This window comes from Chiloscyllium plagiosum, unplaced genomic scaffold (assembly GCF_037043375.1).
Source record: "Chiloscyllium plagiosum isolate Xiang-an unplaced genomic scaffold, Cpla_swu_hap1 HiC_scaffold_23, whole genome shotgun sequence".
Lineage (NCBI taxonomy): Eukaryota > Metazoa > Chordata > Chondrichthyes > Orectolobiformes > Hemiscylliidae > Chiloscyllium > Chiloscyllium plagiosum.
In genome coordinates, this window is record NW_028270161.1 from 14,319,394 (window position 1) to 14,335,345 (window position 15,952).

The 15,952-nt window shown below is 44.6% G+C and overlaps 1 protein-coding gene across 2 annotated transcripts in view; it reads right to left on the reverse strand.

Annotated features, from left to right (window-relative positions):
- Positions 1–15,952, reverse strand: part of podxl (podocalyxin-like) — a 168,363-nt gene that overhangs the window by 52,056 nt on the left and 100,355 nt on the right. For both annotated transcript variants that reach the window (XM_087999379.1, XM_087999380.1), the window contains exons 3-4: positions 8,651–8,994; positions 3,429–3,494 (exon numbers count right to left, since the gene is read on the reverse strand). In XM_087999379.1, coding sequence (XP_087855505.1) covers positions 3,429–3,494; positions 8,651–8,994 — 410 coding nt within the window. The remainder of the gene's footprint in view (positions 1–3,428; positions 3,495–8,650; positions 8,995–15,952) is intronic.

Sequence of the window (15,952 nt, forward strand, 5' to 3'; positions counted from 1 at the left end):
AGATTGACACCACCTTAGAAGTGTAAGCAACTCTGAAATAAACCCAATGGATTATTGTAGAAGTTTCACTTTCACCACTTGTTATTCCAAATTTTCATATTTGTATTTTGCAGATTACATTTAGCATTTAATTCTTCTTTTCTTGTAAAGACAATCTATTACGTGCTAAGGCAAATAGCTACACGGAGTGCAGTGGGATATCATAATATGAGCAGTGGTTGTATCTATACTGTTGGCTGGTTTGTGATAAAGAGTGACACCAACCCCATGGGTTCAATTCCTACACTGGCTGAGATTACCATGAAGGACTCTCCTTCTCAACCTCGCCACCTCGCTTGAGGCATGGTGATCCTCATGTTACACCACTACTAGTCATCTGTCACTCTTTCTCCAATGAAACAGGAGCCTTATGGTCTGCTAGAACTGCGAGGCAACTTGATCTTTATTTGTCTTGCAGGGTGCTGGACAAAGATGTTTGTTCCATTGTTAGCTCTCGTGATTTGTAAAGGGTAAATATGTGAACTGCGTGATACATGTGGATAAAACGATGTTACCTCTAATCCTCTTGTCTCGATTGGGTCTAAAGGTCTCTAAGTTTGTAGCACCCACTACTGAAACTTAACAAGAACTGGCTCTTGTTTTAATTATGTAATTTAGTGCATGATAGTAATTAGGTAGATATCACATTAATATGTTGTACAATGATTGAATTTCTGAACTTCTGAAATGCTGTTAAGCCAATAGTCAGCGTTTACCATCATTAGTCCAGTGAAACTCCCGGAGTCCACACATCTGCAGCTAAATGTAACATTCCTGAAAGTGCTGATGGTGATTCTACACTTCTCTAGAGGATGCCTTGATGAAGATCCAGCAGACCAATTATTGTAAAAACACTGAACTGTCTTGTACATTTCACAATAAAAACCTCTGAAAACAATTGTACTCTATTAAATCAGGTGCAGGTAAAGGTTTTATTGGTGTTAACTTCATATTTACAGCTAAAAAGATCATTTGGCTCTGAAAGTTTATTTTTATTTGTAGAATACCAAATTCTTCCTCTATGATGAAAGAAAATCTACATTGTTTTAGAATCATGATTTTTTTAAAAGGTTGCTGTGACATTTCAGCACCTACCTGAAGCCTATGTCCTAATGATTTATTTTTACAAGAATGCATTTTACCTCCTGCCTTGGCGACTATTTCAACACTTCAATCTGATTGGCCCATGAGTCTACCAATGGCATCACATTTTGGACACCCTATGGCTTGGTGGCAGATTCAAACTAACATTGGGAAAGGGATGAAACTCATCGGGGGATGACTACAATTTTTATTGGTGGCTATGTTCAGAGTCAGCAATGTCACTTTGCTGACTGAATTAACAAATACTTTCACCAGAAAGTATTTATGTCCTGGCAATCAAAAGGTGCATGTTCAGTGCATGCCTGATGTTTTCTGATTTAGTGCATGCTCTCGGTTATAATTCATGGCAAGTAAATAATTCCCTCATAGGCCTGAAATGTTTTGAATGAACTATTTATGCTTTACTTGTGTTGCAAGAGAAAAAACAGTGACACTTTGGATGCGAATGAAACAGCAGCAGGTTCATTTATCAGGTACTTGTTCACTTGAATTACATCCCACTGTTCTCTTAATTGGCATGTAAGTGACCTTTTATCCACAAGGTCACCAGTGGAACTTGTAGCTATCACAGTGGAAAGTCCTGCATCTCTGATTGATCACATCTGGGGCAAGTTGTACCATACTGTTGGCTTTCACCAAAGCTATATGGAACTTCAAATTCCACTTCTGATAATCTTTGACACCAGCACGACCTTTCACCTTTTACTCTGAGATGAGAGCTAACATGCTTTCAATTTATTGCATTTCGGTATGCTGACTTGGAGTCAGGCTTTAAAGTTGGAATTTAGCAGAATCTATTCATCAGCCACACTTGAGCGCTTGCTTTCCCTCCCGTGTCCTCTGGTCAAGTATCATGACAAGCTAGGAATGAGGACCGATTTACAATTTCCCTGAATAACATTAATCCTCTACCAACTTACCCACGATTATTCAGAATTGAGCAGTGGTTCAGGCACAATAAAGTCAAAGATTGGATAATTTGCTTCACTTTCTCTCCAAAGTGGTTTACACCATCTAGTGGTCTGGCTGAGAACTTGAATTTGGAAGATTCAAGAGAGAAACAATGAATCCATGGTTGTGATGTGGAGGTGCTGGTGTTGGACTGGGGTGGAAAGGCCAGAAGTCACATGACACCAGGTTATCGTCCAACTGGCTTATTTGAAATCTCAAGCTCTGCTCTGAAAGCTTGTGATTTCAAATAAACCCTGTTGGACTATAACCTGGTGTCATGTGACTTCTGACCTTGTTCATGGCTATGAACCAGGGAACCTTTTGTGGGAAACCATTACCAAGTGTAAACTTTGATCACTACCCAGCTCAACAGCTTAAGGCTTTGTCCAAACTGGACAGCAAAGAAATTCAGGAGCATTACCATGGACTTGGGCACTTCAGGACATTTATTTCTGCACTTTACTGCTGGACCAGAACTTTCTGGGATCTACATGGATCACCCTCCAGTCTGATATCTTTTCATAAATATCCAAGAATTTTTTTTAGTTAAACTTTCCATTTAAAATTCATGCCCTCCAACCAAAATTCAAAAACAACAAACGCTGAAAGAATGAAGTGGTTAATTCGAAAAGTCCATTCTCAGAATGATATAGCAAAAGAAAAAGGCCATTAAGTCAATTGTTTCTGGTCCAGCTCCTTGAACAAGCATGTTCTGCTCCCTCCTGCTCATTCCCTGCAACTCTGCACAGTTTTCCCTGAGTATTTATCAACAGTGGGTTGAATTCTTTTTAACTTTATTTCATGAACATGTTTCTGAACCTGCTCAGTTTCCATCCCATTTATCCTAACACCCAGTACAACCTGAAGATACAGGTCCTTCTGCTATAATGTGACAACTGTGTTTCTCTGCAACATGGCGCTATAGAAAGTCACACTGTTGAAAACTGTTACAGACAATTGCATTATGGAAGATCGCTAATAGAAAATTGCTATACCTGTTCAGCACAAAGTTTGGTTATCCAAACAGCATCCACAATTTGTCAATCGCATTATGGCCAATTCATGCTGACGAAATATAGCTATAGCAGAACAATCTGTAATCCCATTTTACCAGTGACTTTGGATCAATAGTTCCTGAGGTTTTCCACCATTGGAGTTGTTATCTTTAGACCAGTTTTGAGTCAACTGTATAATAATGGGTGGATATTGATTGCGCCAATTTGTCAATAACTGCCTTATCGATGACTTACAGGATGGGGAGTTGGATGGATCATGAACCTTTATTATTAAGCAATCATTATATTCCTATCTGAAATGTACACAGAATTACTTACGCAGCTGATAATCTCATTAAACTCCAGGTAGTCATCTCCCTCGCTGCCTTCAGGCCCACAAAAGACCTGGAAAACAGATATTGTACATACCAAATGTCAAGGCAGGCTTGTTCAAAATATATTTTAACATTAAAAAAACATTCTCCGCGGGACAGCATGTCAGAGGCCAATACCATGAGAGTCTTCAGATAAAGCATCAAATACTAGGACCAAGGCAGATGGAACTTATTCAGACACGGAAACGTAGGAAACTAGAGCAAGAGTAGGTCTTTGAAGCTGTTCTGCCATTCAGTATGATCTTAGTTGATCATCCAATGCAGTCCCCTGTTCCCGCCTTCTCCCCATACCCTTTCATCCCTTCTGCCCTAAGACTATATCTAACTCTTTATTGAAAACATTCAATATTTTGGCTTCAACTGCGTTCTGTGGCAGAAAATTCCACAGACTCACTACTCTCTGGGTGAAGACATTTCTCCTTACCTCAGTTGTAAATGACCTACCCCACATCCTTAAACTGTGACTGACGGCTCTGGACTCCCTGGTCATTGAGAATATCCTTCCTCCATTTACCGACAGACACCATTTCAAAATCATCATTTCTGATTTTTTTATATAATGATTTGTTTTTAAGTTTTATTTATGGTGATGTAACAAAGCATGCAACAATTTGGAAGGTGGAGAAATGGATCAAAGCAGAGGAGTTATTTCTGCAGTATAAGCAGAATAAGTTGGAAAAATTTGAACCTGAGACTCTGCATTGTCACTACTGATGGGGGTATGTAACTGGAATGTGATGTGTTTACTGAGGTAGTTATCCTAACCCTAACCCTATCGCAGGTTCCATTATAAATATAAATGTATGATATAAAGACATAGAAAAATGTGACAATATCATGATACTGGTATTATCATGGTAAGAGGGATTAAATGTTTTTGAAAGATTTACAAATATTATTATATTGGAGATTGCAAGATAAAGCTTAATGGGTAAATGCACCATCCTGAGTGGTGGTGAATAACACAGGACCTTGTCTGATTTGGAGTAGCAGCAGACAATGCTACAACTGTTAAGGAGACTGTTTGTGTTCCACCTTCTTTGCTGGGCGTACTTGTGTGTGGACTTTGTATCAGTCTTGCCTGATTCAAGGAACCGTTCACAAATTGTTCACATTTCCCATTACCACTACCCCTGTTATTATTAAATAAAAGGGTAAAGACTGAATCTGAGAACCTGACGGGAATCACTGTCCTGGTGGTTCTCTTGGAGACCACGGTGGAGATTCTCCTTTCGTCAGTCACATCTAAAGGAAATGATTTTGCATCAAGTGAAGAAATAGAGAGAGTTAAGAAGTTTGATTGAACAGTTAAGAATGTTGTGCATTCATGACTAGACCATAATAGAGTCATAGAGATGTATAGCATGGAAGCAGACCCTTTGGTCAAACCCGTCCATGCCGACCAGATATCACAACTCAATCTAGTCCCACCTGCCAGCACCCGGCCCATATCCCTCCAAACCCTTCCTATTCATATACCCATCCAAATGCCTCTTAAATGTTGCAATTGTTCCAGCCTCCACCACATCCTCTGGCAGCTCATTCCATACCCTTACCACCCTCTGTGTGAAAAAGTTGCCCCTGAGGTCTCTTTTATATCTTTCCCCTCTCACCCTAAACCTATGTCCTCTAGTTCTGGACTCCCCGACCCCAGGGAAAAGACTTTGCCTATTTACCCTATCCATGCCCCTCATAATTTTGTAAACCTGGAACTGACTACTGTGATGAAACTTTCTATTGTCAAGAATGTCTTGAGAGCAAATAAACAAAACAGTTTAATTAAATTCAGAGAAATGCTGACTCAAGTTTCCAGCCGTGGGTGACCCAGAAGATATGACACTATTCCTTTTTAACATATTATTGGTGGAAAAGGATATTAAAATTAATCCTTTTTGCGGGGATGCTAAGAACATAAAAAGGGTGGTTAATTGTGCCTCAGCTGCTGGAACATTTATGTTGATTAAAGTTATGGAAAATGGGGTGTATTTATTCAATACTCTAAAGGAAATCCTATAATAGAAGCAATGTAAGAAAATTCTACTGCTTGAATGGATAACTGCTCTGTTTTCGACAATGCATAAAGGAAGATGGTTGAGTATTGACCCTGCTGATACGAAAGAAATGTTGGCAGGAAAAGAGAATTCCAAATAAGGTGGGTTAACATAGGTCAGTAGTTGTCACCTAAAAGGTGCTGACTCCAAGAAAGTAGTTGAGCAGATAATGAATTCTATCTTCGGGTGTTGTGGCATAGTGGTTATACTGGGGGAAGGAGGTCTAGATTACAATGCCAACTCAGGATATAATGGTCACAAAAGGTGTGCCAACAATTTCTTTTTAATGTGACTTTCTTTCCTGAATTGCACGCTTGTAAAGTTAAGCGTTCTGACAGAGAGGGAATGGAACATTTCCGCAACAGACACTGACCTCAGTCATCAGCTAATTCTAATGTTTAGTTTAGCATTGTTAGTGCCAGGTTCTGTGCTAGGTGGATTAGCCATGGGAAATGCAGGGATAGGGTAGGGTGCTGGCTCTGGGTGGAGTGCTCTTCAAAGTGTTGGTATGGACTCAATGGGCCGAATGGTCTGCTTCCACACTGTAGGGATTCTGTGACTCCTTTTGAAATAAAGGCCAAAATTCTATTTGCCTTCTTGTAACTTGAATGCCAGCTTTTTGTGATTTACGCACAAGCATTCCCAAATCCTTCTGTGCTGCAGATTTCTGTAGTCTCTCTCTATTCAAATAATATTCAGATCCTATTATAGTATCATCACATTATATTCCATCTGCCAAACTGCTTGCCCACTTGTTCACCCTGAGTACACCCCTTTGTCAGCTCTGTGTGTTATCCTCACCGCTACTTTTGTGTCATACTTGGTGAGAGTGTGTTCACCTTTCTCATCCCAGTCTTTAGTTTCAGCTTTTCCACTGGTCAGACAATCGATATGCCAGCCTAGATCAGAGTTGCATAGGAACATGCTTTGAACCAGTGGCACTAATAGCAGATGGTTTGAACACACTGAATGAGGCCATCGATCAGTGTCAAAATCTGTTTTATGTCATGGAATCATGGACAAAATGGATTGACATTTCCAGCTATCATTCATAATAGGTTTTGTTTTGACTGCACAAAATATTATTCTTGCAAAAGGTGGCATGGCCAGATCATAAAAACATCTCGTTAGGTCTGACAGACAATAAGACCACAGATGTACAAGTAGAAATAGGCCATTCAGCCCATCGCATCTACTCTGCCATCCAATGAAATTGTAGGTGATCTGATATTCCCCAACTCCATTTTCTTGCCTTTCCCTTACAAATTAAGAAAACTGTCTATATCAGCCATGAATATGCGAAATGACCCAGCCCCACTGTAGTAAAGAATTCCTCAGATTCACAATTCTCAGAAGAAATGGGTGTCCCTCTATTCTAAGATTATGCTCTCAGGTTGGTTCTCCTACAAGTGGCAACAATTTCTCAGTATGTATCCGAATAGGACCCCATGAATCCTGTATATTTCAATAAGGCCACCTCTCATTCTTCTCAAAGTACCGATCAAATCTACTCAATCTTTCCTCATAAAAATGTCCCTCCGTAGCTGGGATCAGTACAATGAATCTTCTCTGGAACTGCCTCCAATACCATTATATCTTTTGTTAGACCAGGGTGCAAAACCATTCACAGTATTATAGTTCAACTAGAGCCTCGTATAGTTTTAGCATGAGTTAATAATTTTTAACTCATGCACCCCCAACTACACCAGAAGCTGACCTGACAACCACCTGGGATCCGACTCCTTTCTCCATTTATACTGTAGGTGGCATGGTGACTCAGTGGTTAGCACAGCTGCCTCACAGCGCCAGGGACCTGGGTTCGATTCCAGCCTCGGGCCTCTGTCTGTGTGGTGTTTGCACATTCGCTCTGTGGCGTTGGGTCTGGATGGAGTGCTCTTCGGAGTGTTGGTGTGGACCCAATGGGCCGAATGGCCTGCTTCCACACTGTTGGGATTCTATGATTCCTTTTGAAATAAAGGTCAACGTTCTATTTGTCTTCCCTTAACTTGTATGTCAGCTTTTTGTGATTTACAAACAAGCATTCCCAAATCCTTCTGTGCTGCAGATTTCTCTAGTCTCTCTCTATTTAAATAATATTCAGTTCCTATTATATTATCATCATATTATGTTCAATCTGCCAAATTGTTTGCCCACAAGCTTAACCTGTCTACATCTTTCTGTCGACTCTGTGTTATCCTCATTGTTACTTTTGTGTCACACTTGGTGAGAGCATGTTCACCTGTCTTATCCCAGTATTTAGTTTCAGCTTTTCCCCCTGGTCAGATATCTAAACCTAGATCAGAGTTGTACACGGACACCATGAGGATCTGGCTGGAAAACTGAATTTTCCGCTAAGCAGTTCCTATACTCCTGGGCCTCGCCAGAAGTCTCCTTTGAAATTGAAGACTTTGGAGGGTTCCTATGAAATTAACTATAATAGCTACTCAGGAGAAGTCACAGTTTAGTCTTAAGTCCTGACGAGCTGTTTAGCAGACCCCACGTTTAACTCATGCACCCTCAACTACACCAGAAGCTGACCTGACAACCACCTGGGATCCGACTCCTTTCTCCACACTTCCAAATACAGGCCCTTTGGCCCTTTGGCCCAGCTAGTTCTTACCGACCCTCTGAATAGTAACCCACCCATTCCTCTAATCTATATTTACCCAACTAATGCACCTAACCTACACATCCCTGAACACTATGGGCAATTTAGCACGGACAATTCACCTAACCTGCACATGTTTGGACTTTGGGAAGAAACTGGAGCACCTGGAGAGAACTCACACAGACAGAGGGAGAATATGCAAACTCCACACAGATAGTCGCCCAATGCTGGAATAGAGTCTTGAGTCCCTGGCACTGTAAGGCAGCAATGCTAACCACTGAGCCACCTGATCGGACACCCAGGATTCAAACCGCCCAGGACCTGATTTCCATTCAGCCTTTCTGGACACCCTCCCTCCCCCTGCCACCCATCCCATCACTGTGTGAGAACTTGCCAATCCTTGGTAATATCGGGCCAATCAACATCTAGAATGAAGTGGAAACTTTCAGCAAGAAAGGTGAGTTTGTGTCAATGTTGACAGTGGACTCCAGCACTTCTGTGTTTTACCTCTATAGTTATGTTTGTATCATTTCTCTGCACCACTGTAATCACAATGTCCTGTGCCTCTGTGGATGTAGATTCGCTTTTCGATTCGGTTGTTGGAATATTTGTGGAAGTATTTGTGGAAAACCCTTCAGTCGATGTATTTTGCAATGCGGTTTCATTAGTCTGAGGGCCAGCTGTTGTTGCTTGTATGACTGTGATGTCTGCGGCTGTGCTGCTGAAAGATGTTGATTCGGATGTCTCAGGAGTTTGCGTTGAACTCAGTGCAACCTGGCCAGAATCTGCTGCTGCTGTTGTGTCATTCGGACCGGTAGTGGTACTTTGTATGCTCGTGATGTTACTGATTTCTGCAAAGACAGGTTTAGAATTTTTTTAAAAATCACCATTTTTATGATCATGTCCTATGCCTCTAATCTAATTTGCACTGGAGGAATGATTTAATATTAGGATCAAGATTTACAACGTGGCTTTCCAGGTGTTAAGCTTTGCTCTGTTGAGTCTGCCCATCTAGGGTTGAGTTGATTAGATTAGATTACCTACAGTGTGGAAACAGGCCCTTTGGCTCAACCAATTCACACCAACTCTCCGAAGAGTATCCTACCCAGACCCATTTCCCCTCTGACTAATGCAGGTAACCTATGGGCAATTTAGCATGGCCAATTCACCTAACCTGCACATTTTTGGACTGTGGGAGGAAACCGGAGCACCCGGAGGAAACCCACGCAGACACGGGCAGAATATGCAAACTCCACACAGACAGTCACCCATGGCTAGAATCGAACCTGTGACCCTGGTGCTGTGAGGCTGCAGTGCCTCTGAGCCACTGAGCCACTGTGCCGCCCTTAACTGGAGCACCCAGAGGAAACCCACACAGACACAGGGAGAATGTGCAAACTCCACAGTCCACCCAAGGCTGGAATTAAACCCAGGTCCCTGGCATTGTGAGGCAGTAATGCTAACCACTGAGCCACCGCGCTGCCCTGTAGGTCCTGTCAATAACAGAATTTTGCAATTATCAGTCTTCCTTTCACAGCGCACTGTTACCTGGAGATTCCTTTGAACTGTAGTTTAATTGGTAACATAGGTAAAAACAATGACTGCAGATGCTGGATTTAACCAGATTCTGGATCAATGGTGCTGGAAGAGCACAGCAGTTCAGGCAGCATCGAGGAGCTTCAGCAAAATTGACGTTTTGGGCAAAAGCCCTTCATCAGGAATAAAGGCAGAGAGCCTGAAGCGTGGAGAGATAAGCTAGAGGAGGGTGGGGGTGGGGAGAGAGTAGCATAGAGTACAATGGGTGAGTGGGGGAGGGGATGAAGGTGATAGGTCAGGGAGGAGAGGGTGGAGTGGATAGGTGGGAAAGGAGCTAGGCAGGTCGGACAAGTCCGGACAAGTCAAGGGAACTGGAAGTTTGAAACTAGGATGAGGTGGGGGAAGGGGAAATGAAGAAGCTGTTGAAGTCCACATTGATGCCCTGGGGTTGAAGTGTTCCGAGGCGGAAGATGAGGCGTTCTTCCTCCAGGCGTCTGGTGGTGAGGGAGCGGCGGAGAAGGAGGCCCAGGACCTCCATGTCCTCGGCAGAGTGGGAGGGGGAGTTGAAATGTTGGGCCATGGGGCGGTTTGGTTGACTGGTGCGGGTGTTTTGGAGATGTTCCCTAAAGCGCTCTGCTAGGAGGCGCCCAGTCTCCCCAATGTAGAGGAGACCGCATCGGGAGCAACGGATACAATAAATGATATTAGTGGATGTGCAGGTAAAATTTTGATGGATATGGAAGGCTCCTTTAGGGCCTTGGATAGAGGTGAGGGAGGAGGTGTGGGCACAGGTTTTACAGTTCCTGTGGTGGCAGGGGAAAGTGCCAGGATGTGAGGGTGGGTCGTAGGGGGGCGTGGACCTGACCAGGTAGTCACGGAGGGAACGGTCTTTGCGGAAGGCGGAAAGGGATGGGGAGGGAAATATATTCCTGGTGGTGGGGTCTTTTTGGAGGTGGCGGAAATGTCGGCGGATGATTTGGTTTATGCGGAGGTTTGTAGGGTGGAAGGTGAGCACCAGGGGCGTTCTGTCCTTGTTACGGTTGGAGGGGTGGGGTCTGAGGGCAGAGGTGCGGGATGTGGATGAGATGCATTAGAGGGCATCTTTAACCACGTGGGAAGGGAAATTGCGGTCTCTAAAGAAGGAGGCCATCTGGTGTGTTCTGTGGTGGAACTGGTCCTCCTGGGAGCATATATGGCGGAGGCGGAGGAATTGGGAAAACGGGATGGCATTTTTGCAAGAGATAGGGTGGGAAGAGGTGTAATCCAGGTAGCTGTGGGAGTTGGTGGGTTTGTAAAAAATGTCAGTGTCAAGTCGGTCGTCACTAATGGAGATGGAGAGGTCCAGGAAGCGGAGGGAAGTGTCAGAGATGGTCCAGGTAAATTTAAGGTCAGGGTGGAATGTGTTGGTGAAGTTGATGAATTGCTCAACCTCCTCGCGGGAGCACGAGGTGGCGCCAATGCAGTCATCAATGTAGCGGAGGAAGAGGTGGGGAGTGGTGCCGGTGTAATTATGGAAGATCAACTGTTCTACGTAGCCAACAAAGAGACAGGCATAGCTGGGGCCCATATGTGTGCCCATGGCTACCCCTTTAGTCTGGAGGAAGTGGGAGGATTCAAAGGAGAAATTGTTAAGGGTGAGGACCAGTTCAGCCAAACGAATGAGAGTGTCGGTGGAAGGGTACTGTTGGGGACGTCTGGAGAGGAAAAAACGGAGGGCTTGGAGGCCCTGGTCATGGCGGATGGAGGTGTAGAGGGATTGGATATCCATGGTGAAGATGAGGCGTTGGGGGCCAGGGAAACGGAAGTCTTGGAGGAGGTGGAAACGTGGGTGATGTCTCGAACGTATGTGGGGAGTTCCTGGACTAGGGGGGATAGGACAGTGTCGAGGTAGGTAGAGATATGTTCAGTGGGGCAGGAGCATGCTGAGACAATGGGTTGGCCAGGGTGGTCAGGCTTGTGGATCTTGGGAAGGAGGTAGAACCTGGCAGTGCGGGGTTCCCGGACTATGAAGTTGGAAGCTGTGGGTGGGAGATCTCCTGAGGTGATGAGGTTCTGTATGGTCTGGGAAATGATGGTTTGGTGATGGGGGGGTGGGGTCATGGTCGAGTGGGCAGTAGGAAGAGGTGTCCTTGAGTTGGCGTTTGGCTTCAGCGGTGTAGAGGTCAGTGCGCCAGACTACCACTGCGCCCCCTTTATCCGCTGGCTTGATGGTGAGGTCAGGATTGGAGCAGAGGGATTGGAGGGCTGCGCGTTGTGAGGGTGAGAGGTTGGAATGGGGGAGGGGGGTAGATAGGTTGAGGCGGTTAATGTCCCGGCGGCAGTTGGAAATGAAGAGGTTGAGGGCAGGTAATAGGCCAGCGTGGGGTGTCCAGGTGGATGCAGTGTGTTGGAGGTGGGCGAAGGGGTCCTCGGAAGGTGGGCGGGAGTCCTGATTGTGAAAGTAAGCTTGGAGGCGGAGGCGACGGAAGAAGTGTTCGATGTCACGGCGTGTATTAAATTCATTGATGCGTGGACGGAGGGGGATGAATGTGAGTCCTTTGCTGAGGACTGATCGTTCGTCCTCAGTGAGTGGGAGGTCCGGGGGAATGGTGAAAACTCGGCAGGGCTGGGAGCTGGGAGCTGGTGTGGGTGTGGAGCTGGGAGTGGGGTCGGAGCCAGTACCTGGAGTGGGTGTGATGGTGGGGGGAATGGGGGTGGAGGCATGAGCAGGGGTAGTGCTCCCCTCGGGGTTCTGGGGGGTGGGGATAGTGACAGTGGGGTCTGTGGGGGCGTATCAGCAGAATGCAGGTGAGTGGCGCTGGTGGGGGCGAAAGTGGTGGCAGACACGGCAGTAGGGGTGGCGGAAGTCACTGAGCAGGTGGCATCGGCGATGATGTGAGGGCCGGAAGTGGCTGTGGGAGTGGCCATGATGGGGGTGGAAGTGACATCATCAATCAGCGTGGGGGTGGCAGCTGCATCAGCCACGTGGCTAATGGCGTTTCCGAGGCTAGGGGAATCTTCTGGAATGTTTGAGGAGCACTGGTTAAGCTCCTCGATGCTGCCTAATTGGTAACATAGTCATCTTGGAGTCAGAAGGTACTGTCTTTTTGGTGTGCCATTAAGCTGCAGTAAGTGTATGAGATCAATGCCTTACTTCAATGCAGAACATAGGAATTATTCCCCGTGTCCTGGACAATAGGCACATAGAAACAGGAGTAGGCCATTCAGCCCCTCAAGCCTGCTCTACCATTCAAAGAAATCATAGCTGATCTATGGCTTAATTCCATACATCTGCCTTTTGCCCATATCCCTTAATGCTGTTGCTTAACAAAAATGTATCTTTTTCAGATTCAAAATTAACAACATCCATGGCTATTTGAGGAAGTGTTACAAACCTCTACCACAGTTTAATCCCTTAAATAACACCACAAAAACAAAGATTATGCAATCATTATTGTCTTGCTTTTTGTCGGTACCTTGATTTATACAAATTAGTTGCTGTGTTTTCTAGATTATATCCATGACTACACTTCAAGGAAAGTATTTAACGGCTGTAAATTCAGTTGTGACATCCTGACACTGTGTACAATACTGTATCAATGCAAATTCTCTTGGTGTTGAAAGATGTTAATTGGGCAGATAGGATATATGAAACTGGGCCAAGTTAATCTGGCAGCTTCGATTGGGCTAAGCGAGGGGGACTCAGTGGTTAACATTGCTGCTTCACAGCACCAGGGACTTGGGTTTGATTCTAGCCCAGGGTGACTGTCTGTGTGGCATTTACACGTTCTTCCCGTGTCCATGTCTGTTTCCTCTAGGTGGATACACTACAGTCAAAGATGTGCAGAGGGTTGGTATGAACTCAATGGGCCAAATGGCCTGCTTCCACATTGTAGGGATCCTATGAAGTGTTGTACAAGGTAATGGTTCAGTGTTTGAGCTTTGCCCAGTCCCGACGATGACTTATTCATAGTCCATCCTGCACCATAGACTGCTGTATTGCTTCTTCAGACCAGCAGAGACAGGTGGATTGCTGGTAGTATTTGAACCCAACCACAGCCACCTAGTGCTATATAGATGTACTATGCAAACATTAATGTGTGGTGTGATGCCGACCATGAGCATGTACGCAGACTGACATCATCAGTCTCCATCACCACAGGGGATACAAAGACAGGAAGCTGAAGATTTGTCAATCCAATGAGGTGTAATGTATTGTAGTTCCAACCTGCCAATCCACCTCATGCATACTTCCTGACCACACCTGGAAGCTGAAGAGTTCTGGCCCCCTTATCCAAGACAAGATACTTTGGCGTTGGATGCAGTTCAGAAAATATTTGCTTGGCTGATCTTGGGTATGGACGGATTGTTTTATGAGGAGTGGTTAAGTAGATTGTTGTGGTGGTGGTGCTCATTGGAGTTTGAAAGAATGAGAGGCAACCATACTCCAACATACAAGATTCTTTGGGGATTTGACAGGTTAGATGCAGAGTTGTTGTTTCCCCTTGGGAGCCAGAGGGAAGAATTTCAGAATCAGGGATTGCACCTTTCTAACAGAGGTGGAGGAATTCTTTCTCAGAGGGTATCAAATTTATGGAATTCTTTAGCACAGTGGACTGCAGAGGCTGGGTAATTTAGTATATTCAAGGTTAAGGTAGATAGCTTTTTAATCAGGAAGGGAATCAAGGGTTGAGGAAAAGGCAAGAAAGTGGTGTGCAGAATGACCAGATCAGCCATGATCTTACAGAATGGTGGAGCTGACTGGATGGGCTCAGTGAGGTGAAAGTGAGGACTGCAGATGCTGGAGATCTGTGTCGAGAGGGTGGTGCTGGAAAAGCACGCCGGTCAGGCAGCATCCAAGGTGCAGCAGAATCGATGTTTTGGACAAGGGCCCTTCATCAGGAAGCCTTCCTAATGAAGGGCTCTCGCCCAAAAACATTGATTCTCCTGCTGCTTGGCTGCTGCCTGACCTGCTGTGCTTTTCCAGCACCACACTCTCGACTCGATGGGCTCAATAGCCTATCCTTCTGCTCCTACAACTTATGGTCTTATGAACAAAGTTCCAACTGTTTCAGAGGTATGTCATAACAGATCAGAATAGGTTGCTCAAAGTATCTGCAATAATCTCAGGATTTTGTTCCTCTTGTCAGTGGTTTAATAAGGAATTGAGTAGAATACCTGTAATTTTTAACGCAAAGACAGGGGCACTCTGAGTGAAGTCATCTCATAAACCTGTTTATCTTCAGTACATTTGATCGCAATAGTTTGGTCGTTGCCACTTTGCAAGGACAACCAGGAGAATAGCCCTTGTTCCTGTTCAAATAGAACCAAGGGATCTTTTATGTCTGTCTGAAAGGGTAGACAGGGACTTGTTTAGCATTTTTATCCGACAGACAGCACCGCTAAAGTGCAGCATTCCTGCGGCACTTCACTGAGAGTGCCTGCTTATATGTACATGCTCCCGTCTGTAGGTAAGACGACCCACTCATCAATTCTGTAATCCCAGAATAATACTGCATTCACAAATTGTTTTGGCTTGAGACCGTGAATATATACAGAGAGGTGGTGGGACGGGTGAATAAACAATCATTTGGAGCAAGGCTATCCTGAGATTGAACCTCACTTTGCACCTAACATAGTCACTCATGAAGAGAAGCTGAAGGAAGTTTAATTCCCTAACACTAACATGAGTACATTAGTGAGTACTGGAAAGATACTCGTCTTACAAATATATCAGCAAAGCACATGCTTTGGTCCTGTCTTTACTGTCTTTTTATGATCAACTGGAAAAATAATACAAGTTATTTTTAAAAGCCATAACAAGTTATCAATGATTGACAGTATTTGTAAAATATTCTTGTTTTTTTTTGATTGAGGGAGATGGCAGTATAGTGGCAATGTCATTAGGCTAGCAATCCAGAAACTCAGGTTAATATTCTGAGGACATGGGCTGATTATAGAATCCCTACAGTGTGGAAATGGACCATTCGGCCCATCATGTCCCTCCCAACCCCTCCGAAGAGCATCCCACCCCTACCCTATCCCTGTAGGATGTGGTGAATTTGAATTCAATAAAACAAATGGGAACGATAAAGCTAACGCGATCCATGTAGCCACTGCTGCTTGGTGTACAAACCCATCTGCTTCACTAACATCCTGTAGGGAAGGAATTCTGCCCCCACCCCAGCCCCTCCCCTCATCACCTGGACTGTGAACCTGGATCTACAGCAATGTGGGTGCCTCTTAATTGCCCCTGGGCATTTAAGGATGGGCAGTGAATGCTGGTCATAATAC